The sequence below is a fragment of the Rhinichthys klamathensis genome, unplaced genomic scaffold, assembly GCF_029890125.1.
Source record: "Rhinichthys klamathensis goyatoka isolate OS25496 unplaced genomic scaffold, OSU_Roscu_1.1 h1tg000033l_1, whole genome shotgun sequence".
In the NCBI taxonomy this organism is placed as follows: Eukaryota; Metazoa; Chordata; class Actinopteri; order Cypriniformes; family Leuciscidae; genus Rhinichthys; species Rhinichthys klamathensis.
Window position 1 is genome coordinate 2,163,751 of NW_026606582.1, and position 20,727 is coordinate 2,184,477.

General features: G+C 39.1%; 1 protein-coding gene across 1 annotated transcript; it reads right to left on the bottom strand.

Moving 5' to 3' along the window:
* Positions 1–396: 396 nt before the first annotated feature.
* Positions 397–19,431, bottom strand: slc7a10b (solute carrier family 7 member 10b). The gene is made up of 11 exons (XM_056245744.1): positions 19,072–19,431; positions 14,333–14,537; positions 14,093–14,244; positions 11,786–11,911; positions 10,023–10,176; positions 9,584–9,707; positions 8,460–8,563; positions 5,862–5,958; positions 5,559–5,708; positions 3,799–3,976; positions 397–883 (listed from the first exon to the last, which is right to left on the bottom strand). The coding sequence occupies exons 1-11, from the start codon at positions 19,211–19,213 to the stop codon at positions 762–764; spliced, it is 1,554 nt and encodes a 517-aa protein (XP_056101719.1). The 5' UTR covers positions 19,214–19,431; the 3' UTR covers positions 397–761.
* Between the last annotated feature and the right edge of the window lie 1,296 nt (positions 19,432–20,727).

The following is a 20,727-nucleotide window of genomic DNA, read 5'->3' on the forward strand; positions in this document are numbered from 1 at the left end:
TTCCAACCTAGGAAAGGCATGGAGTGAAACAACAGATTCTAATCAATCTATTCTTAATGGTTTCTCTCCATATTTCAGTAAAAATCTCTAGATAACAACAACATAAATTTACCTGAGAAGCAAAATAGCGAAAGAGTTAGATGTATTATTTGTATTTACATCTTGTATATACACTTGTATTGTTTTATTTCTTATTTTCTAACAGCATTTTCCCCAGGATGACTGAAAAGTTCTTCACCAACAGTGAAAACAAGAAGAAGAAAGGAGAATATAAATTTCAATCCCTTGTCAATCATTTTAAGCAATTAATTCTGAAATCACATATTCTGTAAGAATAAGAAAATATGCCTGCAAGTAACAATATCATTTCAGACTAAAGACCAAAATTGTGAAGAGTTAGAAACCATTTAAATGTATTTACAGCGAGGCGTACAGAGCCTGTAGAAACTGTTATGTGGTTGGAGAGACATCACAGGTGAAGGACATCATACAAAAGAGAGGAGAGATTCTGTACATGTATCAACATAGGACATTTGCAAATGACCCCAGTAGCACATTATAGGGGTTTCAAACAGTAGAAATAACATGCCTAACCAAAAAGTGAGCAATACCCAGTGCCACTTAAACTCATGACACACACAAATACAGTCCCCATCGAAATAAATGAGGCGGTTATTCTTTCATTTCTTTTTTTTGCTACTACTACAAGCCTGGAAACTGGACTTTAGGTGAAGAGCTGCCAAATTAAAGTAATAGAAAATTCACAGAGGTCCAGAAGCTTTGCTTGTGAAGGAGGATTTGTCAGTCCATTCTGCCATGTCAATTGGATCAAATTGTGGGAAAACAACAAAAAACACTCTTTGTCCCAGGTACGTAGCCCACTCTGTTATAGAAAAAGACAATATATGCACACATTTAGTTCATAAATACATTCATAATTGCATGGTAGTCATTAATACACAATTTAATGGAATAATTCAATTCACCCAAAAATGAAAATGCTGTCATCATTTACATTCCATATTCCATACGACTTGTGCAACATATTCCAAATATTGTGTTTTACATTTGTGTAAGGAACATATATAATTTTCATAATAAGTTTTCTTTTTAAAGGTATGCTAAGGTGGACTTTTTTTTCACAAAGGTGCTTACAAAAAGACTTGAAATGTAGTGCATGAGTCACATGGACTAGTGTATAACTACGGTGGCTGAGAGAGCTCTATGCACTGCAACTGAAGAAAACTCATGCAAACACCAGCAAATTATGAACACATCTTCATCAGTTTCACAACACATGTGCTGCAAATACTCACAACACAACCACATGCAGAAATACAATGCACACACGATCAGGATGTTAAAATAAACAAAAAACTCACCTTTCAGGTCATCGACAACATCAATGGTAACACTGTATTGTATGGTCTAATTCTCACAATGAACTAGTTGCTTATTATTAGCATGCATATAACTAATATTGTCTGACTAGTACTTATAAAGCACATACTAATGCCTTATTCTCCATGACCATATTCTATATGCCTTAATCTTAACCAATACCCAAACTTAACAACTTCCTTACAAACTATTAATAAGCAGTAATTAGAAGTGTGTTTAGGCTAACGTCATAGGTAATAGTTAGTTAATAGTGAGAATTGGACCCTAAACTAAAGTGTGCCCACACCGCTGATGAACACTGAACAGTAAGCATGTCCCAGGCCAGCCAGGATCGTCACTGGTGCCCCTTCAAACATTTGCCTGCTATTTGCAGCATTTTTCTGTAATTGGATGCATTGTGAGTATTTGCAGTGGGTTTCTGTAATTGGTTGCGTCATGAGTATTTGCAGTGTGTTTCTGTAATTGGTTGTGTTGTGAGTATTTGCAGTGGGTTTCTGTAATTGGTTGTGTTGTGAGTATTTGCAGTGGGTTTCTGTAATTGGTTGTGTCGTGAGTATTTGCAGTGGGTTTCTGTAATTGGTTGTGTTGTGAGTATTTGCAGTGGGTTTCTGTAATTGGTTGTGTTGTGAGTATTTGCAGTGGGTTTCTGTAATTGGTTGCGTTGTGAGTATTTCCAGTGGGTTTCTGTAATTGGTTGTGTTGTGAGTATTTGCAGTGGGTTTCTGTAATTGGTTGTGTCGTGAGTATTTGCAGTGGGTTTCTGTAATTGGTTGTGTCGTGAGTATTTGCAATGTGTTTCTGTAATTGGTTGTGTTGTGAGTATTTGCAGTAGGTTTCTGTAATTGGTTGTGTTGTGAGTATTTGCAGTGGGTTTCTGTAATTGGTTGTGTCGTGAGTATTTGCAGTGGGTTTCTGTAATTGGTTGTGTTGTGAGTATTTGCAGTGGGTTTCTGTAATTGGTTGCGTTGTGATTATTTGCAGTGCATTTCTGTAATTGGTTGTGTTGTGAGTATTTGCAGTGGGTTTCTGTAATTGGTTGTGTTGTGACTATTTGCAGTGCATTTCTGTAATTGGTTGCGTTGTGAGTATTTGCAGTGGGTTTCTGTAATTGGTTGTGTTGTGACTATTTGCAGTGGGTTTCTGTAATTGGTTGCGTTGTGAGTATTTGCAGTGGGTTTCTGTAATTGGTTGCGTTGTGAGTATTTGCAGTGGGTTTCTGTAATTGGTTGCGTTGTGAGTATTTGCGGTGCGTTTCTGTAATTGGTTGCGTTGTGAGTATTTGCAGTGCGTTTCTGTAATTGGTTGTGTTGTGAGTATTTGCATTGCGTTTCTGTAATTGGTTGTGTTGTGAGTATTTGCAGGGCGTTTCTGTAATTGGTTGCGTTGTGAGTATTTGCAGTGCGTTTCTGTAATTGGTTGCGTTGTGAGTATTTGCAGTGCGTTTCTGTAATTGGTTGTGTTGTGAGTATTTGCAGTGGGTTTCTGTAATTGGTTGTGTTGTGAGTATTTGCAGTGCGTTTCTGTAATTGGTTGCGTTGTGAGTATTTGCAGTGCGTTTCTGTAATTGGTTGCATTGTGAGTATTTGCAGTGTGTTCCTGTATTTGGTTGTGTTGTGAGTATTTGCAGTGTGTTTCTGTAATTGGTTGCGTTGTGAGTATTTGCAGTGGGTTTCTGTAATTGGTTGCGTTGTGAGTATTTGCAGTGCGTTTCTGTAATTGGTTGCGTTGTGAGTATTTGCAGTGCGTTTCTGTAATTGGTTTTGTTGTGAGTATTTGCAGTGGGTTTCTGTAATTGGTTGTGTTGTGAGTATTTGCAGTGGGTTTCTGTATTTGGTTGTGTTGTGAGTATTTGCAGTGTGTTTCTGTAATTGGTTGCGTTGTGAGTATTTGCAGTGGGTTTCTGTAATTGGTTGCGTTGTGAGTATTTGCAGTGCGTTTCTGTATTTGGTTGTGTTGTGAGTATTTGCAGTGGGTTTCTGTAATTGGTTGCGTTGTGAGTATTTGCAGTGCGTTTCTGTAATTGGTTGCGTTGTGAGTATTTGCAGTGCGTTTCTGTAATTGGTTGCATTGTGAGTATTTACAGCACATGTGTTGTCAAAATGATGAAGATGTGTTCATACGGTAATTTGCTAGTGTTTTTTCTATTTGCATATGTTTTCTTCAGTTGCAGAACACTGAACTCTCTTAGCCACTGTTTATAACATGTGTATGGCACTTGTCTGTCCTTTTGGAGCTTGCCACTCTGTACACTGCTGCTGTATGGAAAAGTGCAGCATGAACATCTCATTTTGTTTTTCATGGTAAAAAGGTTTGGAATGGCAAGAGGCTGAGTATTTTTTTTTTCTTACTATTCCTATAGAGAACACAGAATATAAATTGCATATCCAGTCTCCTTACCAATGAAGTCATATATGCATTTTGGCTTGTTTTTCCAGTAAACTCCCAGGAAATAAACCGGTACTCCAGTGAGCATAATGACCAGTCCCACTCCACACACCAGCGGCTCTGAGTGCAAACTGAAGCCCAGTAGCAGAGCCCAGAAGAGCAGATAACACACCGGCACAAGGAGACTCACCTGACAAGAGAACAAACAAAGCTTTGCTATTGGCAGTGAATGCTGAACCTGCTGGATGCACTTATAATGCACAGGCTGTCGAGGGCCGCCAGACTTAACAAATGGGTCGCCAGGGTGATTGAAGGAAAGTTGAGTTACATTAAAAATAAAATAAAAATAACACAATTTGTTTTCATAAAATCATAGACCTATATAAAAAGAATAAATAGCCTACACTAAATATATTTGACTTAAATAATTAACAGATTAACAAAACGAAAGAAAAGAAACCGTGCAACTGTAGGCTATGCTGCTGAGTTTGGTTCATTTTTGTGAGCAGACAAATAGATGGAAAGGAAACCGAGACGACAGTTTGTTTGTTTTCTTTATTTTACAAAAGCACAATGTTTTGTTTTATTGTGAGTTTACACAAATAAAAGTAAACACTTTTCGTTTGCATTTACATCTGCAATACATCTCTGAGATATCAATACAAAGACATCTCCTGTCTTTAAGATATTTATGGTTTAGACTGTATGTAAATCTGCTCGTTCTAAGGCGTTTATCAGATGCATTAACCCTGCAGATGTTTTCCAGATCTCTAGCAGACGTCTTACAGACGTACCTGTGCTATCAGTGTGTCACCGCTCCACTGTGGGTTTTTCAAGCGCATTTTTGCGGATGTGAAGAGGATGATTATTTTCCGTTGATATTGAAACACGAGTGAAGTACAAAGCCTATAATAAATAAAAGTTTAGCACCCAAATACATCGCGGATATGGAAACATTTGGGTTCGAATGAGATAGTTAGGCTACGTACGTGAGCCCAATGCCGGTTACTTTCAATTCCGCTTTAAATGATTTAGTTTTGGCTTGTTTATAGTTACTAACGCTGTATGTTTTCATTCTTGTTCTGTTCAAAATACTGGTACATGTAAGGATTTGTTGTGGAGTGAGGGGAACTAAAATAGCCTATAGCTAAGTTCGTAGTGTAGCGTACGGCCGTCTGTTGGAAGATAGTGATTATAGTTTATAAAGTTATAAATATGGGTATTTTCTGTACACAAGCGCATGGCTTCGCTTCAGAAGGCCTTTATTACCCCTGGAGCCTGTGGAGTATTTTTATCATGCATGGATGCACATTTTTGGGCTTTAAATTTTCTCCAGCCATTCACTCTCATTATAAAGCTTGGAGGAGCCAGGACATTTATTAATATAACTCCGATTGTATTCGTCACAAAGAACAATGTCATACACACCTAGGAGGACTTATAAATCACAGGCTAATTTTCATTTTTGGTTAAACTAACCCTTTAAGGAAAGTGCTGAGCTGAATTTTTGTGCCATCTAGTGGTTTAAATGAGAATAAAGTTAAATGCGCCTTTATCCGCATTGAATACAAGTATTCTTATGCTTGGCTTGACTTGTTTGCGTGTAAATGGTTGTAGGCCTATTTATGGGTCGCGTAAAAAAAAAAAAAAAAGGTCGCTCTTAAAAAAGTTTGTAAACCACTGGTATAATGGACAATTGTGCTTTACTATGTGGCATATAAGTACATGTTATGGATGTAGAATACACACAGGCGTTGTATATAATTGAATACCTTGATGGGCCTGTATAAGTTTGGCTTCTTCCATCTGTAGTAGAGCAGGCCAGCAATAGTGACTCCATAGGAGAGGTAGTTGATGAAAGACACATAGTTTATAAGGTTGTGAGTTTCTCCAATGCACAAGATTACGATTGTGGCAGTGCACTGAAAGATAAGATCAAGAGGCACAACAGAGAAAGAATAATAATTTAAAAAAAGAGTCAATTCAAGTAAATGCAAACAAATTAAAACAAGTTGCATCCCAAAAAGCAGGTTGCTGTAACAAAAACTCATTGTTCTCATATGTAAATCACATACACAGACAAGCAGAGCTGGAATCGGTGTGCAGTGCTTAAAGTGGATCATAGCAAGAAGACTGGGCAAATGTCCTTCCCGTGCCCCTGAAAAACACAACCTGAAACACACACGCAAACAGTAAATGCATAACAAAGAATCACTGTCATAATCGGTACTGCTTTCCAGTAAAAATATTGAAATATCCTTAAAACTAGAATCAATTACTTGAAATGCAAAATTGCGTAAGATACTACTTGATTACAAAATTTTGTGACGTACATTAATTTTTGTGGCGTGTTACAACAACAACAACAACAACAACAATAATATAGCTGCAAGCAGCAATAAAGGGCCCAAACACAGAAAAGGCACAATGAGTTATGCAAGCATGTCTGGGGACATCAGACCAATGACAACAATAAGTAACTAAAGGTATTTTTAGATTATTTTAAGCAAAAACAACAATCATTGATAATATAATTGAATTGCTTATCACTTTTGACCCCCTGGTATCAAACTGATGTGGTGAGGTCAGTATGAGGTGACAATGACACACACAAAGTTTGGTGTCAATATGGCAAAGCAGAATCAGCATGACATCACTCCATCAATTCAAGGTTGGTGAAGCTTTTAATAACTTTTGGCAGGCATGGTCTGAAGATGAAGATGCAAAATTCAAAAAAAAAATTAAATGTATTATACATATGGAAACTTTCCGAAACTTTCCGAGATTCGAAACTATTCTCTATAATGCAAAATTCAAAATGGTCAATGCCCAAAATGGCTGATATGGGAAAATCGGGAATCATTTGACTCAGTATGCTCAGAGACTAAGGACTTTGGTATGCTGCACTGAATTAAAAGAGGCAGTTTCAGAAGTTTATGTAGCAAATATGAGTAAAATAGCCATTTGTTCATTTCTCCAGACAGGGCTACCGTAGACTTCAATAGTGGAAGAAGGAAGAATAATAACGATTACAATAGGTTTCTAAGTACCCGCAGTGCTAATAATAATAATATACAATTTAAAATAACTGTTTTCTATGGAAGCTTGTTTCCGCCACAGAATACAAAATAAACAAGATAATTGCTACTTTTTATCTCACCTTTTTCTCCCCACAATTGCGAGTTTACATGACAGAATTGCGAGATATAAAGTCACAATTGCGTGATATAATCTCAGGATTGTGAGATATAAACTTGCAATTGTGACTTTCTTTCTCAGAATTGCATGTATATATTTTGCAATTCTGACTTTATAACACGCAGTTCTGAGAAATAAAGTCAGAATTGTGAGAGTTAAACTTGCAATTGTGAGATAAAAATTCACAATTATCTTTTTAAATGTTTTATTCTGTGCTGGAAACAAGCGTTCATAGTTTTCTATTATAATATATTTTAACATTTGTATTATTCCTGTGTTCAAAACAGATTTTTTAGCATAATTACATGAATAAGTTACGGAATAGAAAACGGACATATAATTACAATTCTTTCACATTCTTATTTTTTTTTTTGCTGTCTTTTTGACAGCTGTGTATGTTTTTCAACATTCAAAAAAGTATTTTGACCATTTTATCATAAGAATTTATATAAAGCTGCAGTCCGTAGTTTTTTCTCTTTGTCGCCATCTCTGTTCAAAATCTGTAATTGCAGTTATTCAAGGAATTATCAACTTTACGTGGGTTGTACCTCGGCACGGCACAGCGCGGATGAATTCAATGTTTGAGGAGAGTGTGCGGCTGTCAGTCACCGCGCTGGTGTGGATACTGGCATTCAGAATCACAGATTATAGTTTTGGAAGTATGACCAACATAATAATTTTCACCAGAAAATGTCATCTGAACTAGTAACATCAACTTTTGTTCTGACCAACTAAGGGAAAAAAAGCATTGCAGTAAATCGCGCTGATTAAATCTAACAATTGCTTATCATATCACGTCAAACCGTGCAAATTATACTTTGTTCTCAAATTGTTAATGTTAACAACGTCAGCATTGCGTGACTACATGTAATGTCCTTCTGATATTATCCTTGTTGTCGCATGGGCCGGTTGCAGTCTCTCTTTTTTTCTGTAGCCACTCCGAAGTCCGAACGAAGTCTTTTGCATTTTACAGCGGGTGAATCTGTTGTCACTGGTGATTGTCGTTTGAACCTTTCTGGATCCGCCATCAAATTGATAAGTTTAATTATATCAAGTGCTGTGAGAAAAGGCAAAAAAAATCTCCAGCTCCAACATCCTCACACGCAATATAGCCTACTAGCCGAGACTCTTCTTTCTGTGGACAGATGTGTGTACAGATGTGTGTGTACAGATGTGTGTACAGATGTGTGTGTACAGATGTGTGTGTGTACAGATGTGACATAATGACGCAAAGACATGCTCGAATCTCCCGCGGAAATCCACCAGTACCACTGGAATTAAAAACATTATTACAAGCTTACAGTTTTGAATCGAGCTACGGCAAGCAGAGAGTTTTGGACACTGGCTGGTTATGTACTTGCTCAAACATTTATTTTGGATAATTTTTAACCCAAAAAAGTTACGGACTGGAGCTTTAATGTTCTGTTTGCTCAGGAGGTAAATGTAAAGGTGAAATGAAAAAGAAATGCGTTTACCTGGAGGAGGTGAAGAGATAACCATTGATGCCGCCGAAAGTGGAGAGTGCCACAGAGATCGGCATGAGGGTGGAAAACATCCCGAGGAGTTTCTCACCGAAAGTCTAAGGCAAGCGAAACATAAAACACATCATTAACAAGGTTTTGCACACTGATATCACATGTGCCGTCTGTGTTGTTTTTACACCTGCTTTACTAAAGTATTCAAATCAAGCAATGTACAAATGCAGCCACATAATCTGTTAACCACACTTACACAGTGATATTGCCAATTGTGTGGCGTTGTTTCTAAAATAAATCTGACATAAGTATAAGTACTAAGACTACACAGCATCACTCCTCCACCACCATCCAGACACCTGAATCAATGGGTAGCCTACAGTATAAATCCATTGATCCATTATTATCGATAACTAAATCGTCATTAGCCAACTATGGTCACAAGTTCTGTCGTTATCAGCAGTTCAACGAGTCGGTGTTTCCCGAAACTATCGTTCCAACGAACATCCGCAAACAGCATCGCAGAGGTGTGTGTCTGGAACGACAGCTCTCCTGTGGTTAGAAGGACTTAATAAATCCTAATCTTAAATCAAATAAGCAAGCTGACATTCAGCACAATCTGTATCTTTTATTTAGAATACATACAAATGTAATTTACGTCTTTCAGTTTGTCAAGAGATTTAAAACATAGTTTTTGTGCAAACGTGCTTTAGAACGTAACGAGCTTGAGAAAAATTTGAAATAGTCCTCAGATGTCATGTCTACAATTTATAGCAAAATATCTAGCATTAATTCGATCTCAAACAGATTAATTAAAATAAGTTATTACTCCAACACCTGCCTGACATCATTGTTCTAACGTGGTTGAACGACCAATTTGCGACAAAATGCTTTTGGGAAACAGTCGTGACTAGCTAGTTGATTTCTTCAACGATGCGTCGTACTGTGGTCGTGAAGCAGCGAGTTACAGCGCTGTACGGGAAACACACCCCAGAGCAGACTGTAATACTTTTAATCCCATACATAAAAGTGACACAAATGTTTAGTGAATCCATCCTTGAGTGTTAGCAGAGTGTTAATAATCTAATAAGAATAAACCCAGCGAGTCAAAGGCCTGTACTTACAACAGCCACTGCGTTGGAGGACAGCAGCTCATCGGGAGACATGGAGGAAAAATATGCGATGTTTGTGAGAGTGTACACAAACGTCACCAGTGGAATGGAGATGTATATGGCTCGTGGCAGATTCCTGAGGTACACAAACAAATATATTATACCAATACAAATAATATTCACATTGGTATATCCAGCCACAGTGCATGTGTGGATACAGATATTAAGGAGTAGGATTATAGGTAGGATAGTAGGATATTAAGGAATGTATTTAGCCCATTGACAGGAATCAGGTTAGGACAGTGCATTAGCATATCATTAATGTGACTCAAATGAATTATCCTGATAATTATATCAGTTGAACGGCAGGAGTTTCCTCAGAATGAGCCACAATGGTTGTTCCAGCAGAGTTTGTGAGTCCAGGCATGTTTTAAAGTGGTATCAGACTAACCTCCTGGGATCCACCACCTCCTCCGTAACGTAGTTGAGGAAGTTCCAGCCGCTGAAGGCAAAGGAGGCATGAAGGAAAGCCAGGGCAATCTGCCCTATTGACGGGGCTTTATTAAACGTGAACGCCACCTGTGGGGTCAGGCTCTCATAGTTACCTGAGCAGACAGGAACAAACTGTTAATCTGACATGTAACAAACAGCTGTGAAGAGAGATGACATTTCAAATGATGGAAAGGATTACTATATATTGACAGACTGATATATCGGTATAACATAGTTTGCCTTGTCAAAAGTCTTGTCAATATATTTCCCAGGGGGTGTATATTTATTTTTAATTTCATAATTATTCAACACCACTTTGTAGAGATCTGGTTTCATTTTGAGAATGTTTTTTTTTAAAGGGGTTAAAGGGGTGATGGGGTCATGGCATGACATTAAAGGGGTCCTGACATGAGAAATCAAATTTGCCTTGATCTTTTGATCTATGAGAGGTCTTTGTACCATTAAAACACCCTGCAAGTTGCTTAAACTTTAAGCAAGCTTAAAACGTCCTCCTCATTATAAGCAAAGCATTTATTTAATCAAGCTCCAAAAACAGCTCGTTTTGATATTCGGTGATCTGTGATGTCACACGGGCAAAAACATTTGCATATGACTGCCTCCAAAGAAAGACATCGACCAATAGTTTTACATCATCGCACCACAGGCCCCACCCACAGACATTCAGTCACTTAACGGCTGACATTTGTCTACACTGGATGTGAGCGTCACATCGCATCAAAAGCACATAGAAGCCATTATAATGACTGACGCTGTCTACGCTGGATACAGTATACAGATGTGTGTTCAGTTTCCACGCGCTTGAGTCTTTCACCAACAGGGCAAATGGAAGCGTAAAAGGAACGCTTTGACACGTCCTGTTTTAAAGCTCATTTGCGTCTCTGTACAGACTCCAGAAGGATAATCCAGCATCGGAAACAAGTAGATTGTTTATTTTTAATGGCATCTTGGATTATGTCCGAGGATTATGTGTTTGTTCTGAGAATTTGACAGCAGATTGTTTTGTAATCGAGGCACGGTGTAATGGAGAGTTTACAAAGAAACTTTAGTTGAAGGATGAAGCTGCCAACTGTATTGGATCTGACAGCAGCTGCATCAAACCCTAAGTACATGATTTCATAATGCTTTTCCTGTAAATTACACTTTTATGTGGTTACAGGCTTGTACTAATAGTGGATAAAAGCACGATGACAGCATAAAACATATCCATAATTAAACTCAACTATACCTGTTCTATCTCCATGCAGCATATATTCTCTGGCTCTGTAGGCATTATTGTCCGACTCCGGGTCGAAATGAACACTGCTGACAGTTTCTGACATTTTCAATGCGTGAGATTGTCCTGTTTTGTTTTTGCTCACTCCCAAAAAGTGCCAATTTTAACTGTTTGAGCTAAAACTTCACATACACACTCTGGGGATATTAGAGACTTATTTTTTATCTCTTAAAAAGGGGCATAATAGGCCTCCATTAAAGGAACAGCCCCTTAAAAACAGATACATTTTTTTGGGGGCAAATTAACATAATTATAAGTGAACCTCAGGGAATATTAAAATAATGAAAAAATCCATGTCATGACCCCTTTAATGTTTTAGGGATGTTTTTCTTTTTTCAAGTATATTAAATAATTATATATATACATTTTTAGAATTATTGACACCATATTAACATATAGCTCTTTAGATATCCATGTGACATTCTCACCTCCAAAGATCTGCACCAAACCGACAGTAATGATGAGCCCAAGAGCTAGAAGCTTTCCTACTGTAAATGCGTCCTGGATCCGTGTGGCCAAACGCACGCTGTAGCAGTTCACCCATGTCAAAAACACTACAAATATTCACACAGAGACAACATAAACATTTCAATAATGTTTTGATTGATTCACTTAATGTGTGACTTCATATACAATGTTTAAAGTTTTCATGTTAAATGTAAAATCAGAAAAGACTGATTTAGGATTAGCTTGTGGTACTTGACCAAAATGTGGGAATGCTCGAGGGGAAGTTGGACTTCTATGGGCTCATCCATCAGTGTCACCGCTTACAGACTCTTTCATAATCACTTTCCCTCTACCAAGAGAAGTTTAAGCCCAATTGAAACAAATTACTTTCAATGAGAACAAAAAGGGGAGCAAAGAGCAGGTCTGTGAGGAGATGAAATGCCTTGCGTTTTCCTGCCGCTGTCTTGCTCTTGCTGTTTTGGTTTGAGCATGACTTATTAAAGCCACACAACAGGCTTTAATAAAGAGAGCTAATGCAGCAATCACATGCTATAGACCCATGCCACCTCCAACACTGATCAGTCAAGTGCTTTTGGCACAAATCCAGGGTTGTAACTGTAACTGGGTCATTCCAAAGACTTTAGATTAGTGGTTCTCAACCAGGGGAGAACCACTAAGCACATGGTTCTCAACCATGTGCTTTCCTGGTCACTTTATTAGCTACACCTTGCTAGTAGTGTGTTGGGCCCCCCTTTGCCTTCAGAACTGCCTTAATTATTTGTGGCAAAGATTCAACAAGGTGCTGGAAACAATCCTCAGAGATTTTGGTCCATATTATCATGATAGAATCACGTAGTTGCTGCAGATTTGTCGGATCTGAACACCCATGATGCGAATCTCTCGTTCCAGCACATCCCAAAGCTGCTCAATTGGATTAAGATCTGGTCACTGTGGAGGCCATTTGAGTTTAGTGAACATATTTTTATGTTCAAGAAACCAGTTTGGGATGATTTGAGCTTCATGACATGTGCGTTATCCAGTTGGAAGTAGCCATCAGAAGTCATGTGTACACAGTGGTCATAAAGGGATGGAAATGCTCAGGTAGGCTGTGGCATTTAAACAATGCTCAATTGGTACTAAAGGGCTCAATGTGTGCCAAGAAAATAACCTACACGCCATTATACCACCAGCAGCCAGAACCGTTGGCAAGGTAGGATGGATCCATGCTTCTGAATGGTGAAATCGAGACTCATCAAACCAGGCAACGTTTTTCCAAAAAAAATTTTTTCGGTTGAACAGAAAAACACTTCACGAAATTCTGCTTCAAATCGAGGTTAAATTCTGGTGAACCCTCAGGTTAAAGGATTAGTTCACTTTTAAAAAAAACTTTTGCTAATAATTTACTCACCCCCATGTCATCCAAGATGTCCATGTCTTTCTTTCTTCAGTCGAAAAGAAATTAATGTTTTTGATGAAAACATTACAGGATTTTTCTCCATATAATGCACTTTGCTGGGCACTAAACGGTTCAAGGTCTAAATGACCGTTTCAGTTCAGCTTCAAAGGGCTTTAAACGATACCAGATGATGAATAAGGGTCTTATCTAGCGAAACGATCTGTCATTTCAAAAATAAATAAAAAAGTTAAAGTGTTATAGGCACAAATGCTCGCCTTGCGAACTCTCCTGTTCGAACTCGTTCATCAAAATGAACGAATCTTTTTTCGAGTCATTGACTCGTTCATCAAAATGAACGAATCTTTTTTCGAGTCATTGACTCGTTCATCAAAATGAACGAATCTTTTTTCGAGCGAAAAAAGATTTGTTCATTTTGATGAACGAGTTCGAACAGGAGAGTTCGCAAGGCGAGCATTTGTGCCTATAAAACTTTAACTTTTTTATTTATTTTTGAAATGAGCGATCGTTTCGCTAGATAAGACCCTTATTCATCATCTGGTATCGTTTAAAGCCCTTTGAAGCTGCACTGAAACGGTCATTTAGACCTTGAACCGTTTGGCTACCATTGAAGTCCATTATATGGAGAAAAATCCTGGAATGTTTTCATCAAAAACATTAATTTCTTTTCGACTGAAGAAAGAAAGACATGGACATCTTGGATGACATGGGGGTGAGTAAATTATCAGCAAAAGTTTTTTAAAAAGTGAACTAATCCTTTAACCAAAGCCATTTAAAAACTTAGACTTTTAGCACAATTATATAAACTCCGTCGTCAACAGCAGACTGTTTCAAGAAATTAATCGAATAAATAAATAAAGAAGCAAGCACTCACATATGCAGATGGTGGACAGCATGCGTGTGGCTATGTATGGAGGAATGCAATGTGGAAAAACTGGCTGAAGCACATAGTTGGAGAAAGTAAGCGCTATGACTGCCAATGTGGTGGGATACATGATCAATACTGCACTCCATAATAGCAGAAACCTAGAGACCAACACAACACATTCAGGATATGTGACGGACATTTGATTTTCATTCATTTTTCAAAAGATCACATATGAACCTGTCATACCCCATGAGACCGCCAAAAATCTCTGTGACGTATGAATAGTCTCCCCCAGATTTGGGGATGGTGACCCCTAGCTCAGCATAGCAAAGGGAACCCAGAGCAGCTACGCCTCCTCCTAACACCCACACCACCAGCGCCAACCCAACGGATCCGGAATGCTCCAGAACACCCTTAGGAGAGATGAAGATTCCTGAGCCAATAATGTTACCTGAGAAAACAAACAAATCACATGTAATTGTTATTTCCTATCTACATTTGTCCTGAACACAACAGCCCTAGTCATTCATAATGCAAACCTGTTGTCTTTTCTTGGTCTGAATCTTTAACACCTTTATATTAACATTTGCTCTTGGGTAAACGAGTGAACTCAATGAAATCACACTGGTCTCTTTGATATACCATTTGATTAATTATTTTCTATTTACTTCCTATTCATAAGAGAATCCTGAAAAAAAAAAATCATGGCAAGCAAAGTCCCTTTCATGCCTATAGCAACCGGAGCTTCTAACGCAGCTTTACCGATTAGCGACTGGTTCTTTCATTTAGAAGGACGGGACTTATTTCACCATATTGCGCATTTCAATTTCTCCCATTAATAAGTAATATGAGTGTACTGTCTTTGTTTATCTAAAGTCTTGCACCATGGTGTCTAGATTTAACAGGGATACTAATAAGAATCATTTTTATAATTGAGCATCAATAATAATTGATAATAAATGAGGACCAAATCACCACTGAAGGTGTATATATATATATATATATATATACACACACACACACAACGATGCGTATTACCAACAATACTGGTTGACCAGCTACCAGCTATAAGCTGACCCTGACACGCTGAGAGGAGAAACCAAGATCTACCACTTAGCCAAAGGGGTAGGAGTACATAAGTTGTACTTCTTCCTACTCCTTTTCGAGCATGTAATAGAAGTATGTTAACACAGGAAAGAAGGGTACTTTGTTTGCTGCTCATCTGTTGTTTTTAAACATTGTTTTATTTGTTTTATATACTTTCTCTTCCATGTTCGAAATAAAGATTTCAATTCAATTCAAAAGCACGCCATCAATCAACACAGGATATTGGCCAAATCAAATGCATCAAGGAAGATCATCAACAGGTCCTCCAAAACCCACCCGCCACTCTACGATGCTGGAGCGAATACTTCTCGGGGATCTGCAACCACCAGTTGCCCACCCGCCGATTCAAAGTGCCAAACCCATCCTTGGCCCCACCCCTGCCATCACCAGTGCAGAGGATGAAAAATGGGAAAGCGATGGGCCCTGACGACATCCCAGTGTAAGCCTGGAAGTTTCCACTGGGATGTCCACTGGGGCATCACCATCCTCACTGATTTGTTTAATCGAATTGCCACTTATGATGAGGCCCTATGCGCTTGGCTGACCAGCACCACTGTGACCATCTGGAAGGGCAAAGGTGACGAGGCCAAATGCCCCAATTACCACCGAATCTGCCTCCTATGCCACGCAATGAAGATCTTTGAACGAGTTATCAAAGGCCGGCTTCGGAAAACAGCCTCCATTTTGCCAAACCAATGCGGCTTCGTCCATGGATGCGGCACCACAGATGCAATCCATATCGCTCCTGGAGAGGCACTGTGAGAAAAAAAAACCTGTACACATGGTGTTCCTTGACCTGGAGAAGGCTTTTGACAGAGTGCCCCAAGGCCTCATCTGGCACGCCCCTCGGGCTCACGGTGTCCCTGAAGCCAACGTGACTTGGATTAAGCCACTCTACACCAGCGTCACCAGACCCGTCCACTGCCCTGTTGGAACACTGCTGCCCTTACCAATTACAGTTGGTGTCCACCAAGGCTCGCCTCTCTCACCGCTCCTGTTTGTCCTGTGTTTGGACCCAATCACCAAGGACTTGCAAGTGCCTCATTCACCATGGACACTCTATGCCGTCGACGTCTTCCTCACCAGCGATATGCGAGGATGTGCAACGGCTAACTCAAAGGTGGAAGACAAGACAGAGTACCTGGGACGTGGCCCCCAAAACGACATCAGCGTCAATGGCTAAGAACTGAAGAAGGGACGAATACCTCGGATCCGTCATCACCAGTGACGGCAGCACCCTCTCTGACGCTAAAGCACGGGTTAACGTGGCATGGATGAAATGGCGCCAGCTCACTGGATAACACAGTCTCATCCCAAGAAGTCATATAACTGACGTCTTGGGACGTCTTTTGACCATACGTCAATATCCGCCTTTTTAGGCTACCCTTAAACGTCGGTTTATGACGATCCTGGGACGACATACAACTGACGCTTTACCTTACCTTTAACGTCAGTTAGGTGACGGGGTAGGTTTAGGGGTAGGTTTAGGTCTGGGGTAGAGTTAGGATCCGATAACGTCATCTAACCGACGTTTAAGGGTACCCTAAAAAGGTGGATATTGACGTATGGTCAAAAGACGTCCCAAGACGTCAGTTATATGACGTCTTGGGATGAGACTGCGCTGCACTGGAATTCTCTATGACCGCCGGATGCCCAACTAGCCTGGCTCCGCCCTCCTACGTACTTCAGCTCAATTTTCATTTTTCTTCAGTACTACGTCTGGGTTTGTGATGAATTCTTTGTGATGAATTATTTTTCTCCGGTCAATTTTTTACAGGTCCAATCAGCGAACAGAGGGAGTGGCTGACAACGATGACTTTGATGTTGTGTGCTAGTTTGAGTCTATGGTTTGAGTCGTCATATGTCACAACCAAACGGCAGCGATTGGTTATAGCAGATCCAGAGTGGCTCTAAGCAGATCCAATAGTTTTAAACTTTAACAGAGTACCCGCCTACAAGGAAGTCAACGCTTGTCAATGGAGCGAGGCCAGACTCTCTGTACAAATGAAATGTAAGAGAGTCTGGTGGGACCAGGCTAATGCCCAACCACCTCAAGGCCAAGATTTATAAGACCTCCCCTGTGGCGTTTTATGGCACAGAGTGCTGGCCAGCATCGGAGGAACACAAACAAGCCCATAACATCATGGAGATGTGAATGTGTACTGGCTTAGGGCTAAAACGATTGGACCACATAACAGACAAAGATGTCAGCTGGGTGTTGTCCCAAATTAGGACTAAGTGTGACTATGGTGGTACGGAGACATCGTACGGAGCAACAAGGATTTAGGGGCCAGAAGTCCCCAAGGATGCCGATCACGAGGACAACCAAAGATGAGGTGGCTCGATCGGCTGAAGGAAGACATGAAGATCGTCAATGCTGCCAGAAGGACGCCCTTGACCGTGCCAAAGGAAGAAAGCATTGCAAAAAAAGCAGACCCCGCAGACGATTAGGAGTAACACTAGGATGGAGAAAATGGGTAGCAAATTTAAACTGCTCAGGTAATGTTAATGGTACGACCTATTTCAGGGGTGGATAACATTATTATTTAAAATCGGTCAGAGCAAGAAATGTATCTTCATATTTACAGGTAAAGCTTAATTTTGCATGAAGACTTTCTATGACAATCCCCCACTACTTTTTATGCACAATAACATGCCTCCCAAAAGAGGTCAACATGTTTTTTTTTCCCCCAGTGGGAAGGTCCCCCTGCCAATAACGGTGGAAAGAAATGCTCAACAACTTTTTGGTAAACAAATGTTTAGATGTGTTATTTTACAAAAATAAACCCAGTCTGAGAAATATTCACTGGAGTAAAGACTAGCTCCAGCTGCCCTTTCATTACTGCATGCCTCCCAGTAATCCCAGTAAAAAAACAAAAACAAAAAAAACACAAGATTATGTAACTAAACTGATATTCCCCCCCTTTTTTATTATAGCATTAAATTTGAAGTAGAACCCAATAATGTTCAAAATCAATCAAAAATGCTTGCCTAGTCAACATCAGCACTAACCCTGCTGTAGTACCTGAGAGAGTTTTCATGGGAAGACAATGATCAGCCCCCCTTCACCGACCCGCTTCCTGGCAGCTCTTCTCTCAAGCACTCGTACAACGACATTACGTAACAGCAGGCATAAATAATTTACTGCTGCCCGTCAAAGCCCCGGATACCATCAGAAGCGGAGGGAACAATCTTTAGCTTTCATTCGGCGGCCCCTTTTAAGAGGACAAACACCTCTAAGAGGCCTACATATGGTGGATGTTGGTTTTAGACTCAAGTAAAAGAATGGTTTAAAAGATCTGCAAACTTTAAATGATTGTTGTTTAACACTCATTAATTGTTGAGATTCAATGATTATGTAGTTTTCTGAGATTTTTTTCATTTAAAAAAAGAATGAAACAAACAACCAAGTCAGATATATAACTACATTAGTAACCTTACAATGTTCTTGAGTGATACTAGTAAATCACAAAACAAAAACAGATTCAATATTTAATATACTTTAAAATGTATCATGCAATACAGGATAATATAACGATCACAGCTAACGTTACTGTTATTACATAGTTATGTAATTATTAATAAATCAATAAATAGCTATTAAATGTATAATACATTAAAATAATACTATATAAAATAATAATTAATTAAGCTACAGGTAAATCAATAAATCACAAATAGTTAATCTGATTATATGGTAATCTATCTAACATGCATTTAAATAGTCTATATTGTGTTCTAGTGTGAATAAAAGCCAAATATAACAGTCCACGATTAACAAGATGGCGAATATCTTGTCTTTATTAGTCTCAATACATTTACATGTTAAGAGGAGTGAACCATCATCAAAAAGAAAACAAGTTGTAAACTTTCCTTACCAATGATGATCGCGCACGCGCTCAGAAGTCCAATCTCCTTCTTGAGTGTCACGCGCTCAGGGATGCTGGAGTCTCGTTTAAGCTCGCTATCTTTCATGATGCTCCTCTGAGCCTCCGTCCTTTTCCTCTCTACTCCATCCATTTCAGTGAGCGCACGAACAGAGAGCTGGGCTTCCTCTCTTCAACTCGCTCCAGAGGACGGAGGGACTGAGAGACCGAGGGACGGTGTAAAGGCCGCGCAGGCGCCGCATCGCGCGCTGTCCGGGCAGAATGTTAACGAGCGCGCGGCATGACTGATTCACACACGCTGATGCAAAGACATGTTCTGACATTTTACAAAACCATCATTACTATATGATATTTGCACTTACTTAAAAAAGAAAACACACAAAGAATGGGCTAATTTATATACAATTTTATTTTATTTTTTTTTCTCTCAAAAGGGCACCAGCAATTACTCAAACAGATATAACCTATAGGCCTCCATAGTTTATGGCATGTTTACTAAAGAACACCAGCTGAAAGGAGAGTGGTACAGGGTGATCCCCACATCCACAGAGGTTTCCTCAAGCTCCCATTCATCCTGAAAAGAACCCCAGTGTGGAATTTAAGAAGTCAAGTCGTGAATTTGTGGCTGCAGCTTTTCTCTGCATGCAGAATAAAGGAGGCCAGTTTTCAGCTGATCTCCTAAGGAAAGCCGTTGAGAGTGAGCTGCTTTGTAGTCCAGCAGGAAGGCTGAAACTCTGCCAGCAGTGTGCGACGCTTAACAGAGGAAGTCGAGCAGAAAACCAATATATCACAGGAGCAACAGAGAGGAGAGGTGGACACAGGGAGAAGATGGACTGTGGAGAGCAGACTATATGCCTGCACTCGAACCAGGAGGAAATGCATGTCTCAATTCAATTCAAATTGGCCAAGTATTTAAGTCCTACATGATTTGTTGTTGTTGTTGTTGTAATTTCATACTGAAGCAAGGAAATCTGACGTTTATGAGTTCAAATGGTCAACGACACATTTGTCAGTGCCAGTTACTGACCTAAATATATGGCAGAATCTTAATTGAATATATTTTTCTTTCTTTTTTGTTGCACAAACTTTAGTTTCTCAAATCTTTTTTTTTTTTTTTTGGATTCTGTTCATTTTTAAAAAATAAATTGATTCAACACCATTACCATTACATATTTTGATTCAACTTCCTATCATGCTTTGCACAGGGCTGAATTGGGAGAGTAAATGTTGAAATAAAGTGTTATTTTATGCTTTTTTTTTAGCAAGATGAGACTTGGAGAGACTTTTGCTATTTGAACGTTTCTGTTATGTCAGTGTTTTTAGGGGTGAAGTGTTGATCTTGGTTTAAGGACCTGCTAACAAGAATTCAAATGGCTTTAAAAATAAAGCAATAACTATATCGATCAGGATGAAACCAGTATCAGACTGATACAATCAAACCAGAAACCAGACTGCCAACACCTAACATCACATAAAGAAAATGTATATTTAGTTTGTTGCTATGTAAATCACAGGACTAAACAATAAGCATTATTTGAATAATTCAATTAAAGCAGTTAATTCGAGTTAAATTAACATAATTGATTCTAGTTAGTTGTACATGGTTGATTCAATTTGGTTTTACTTGTTTCAATCACATGGAAACAG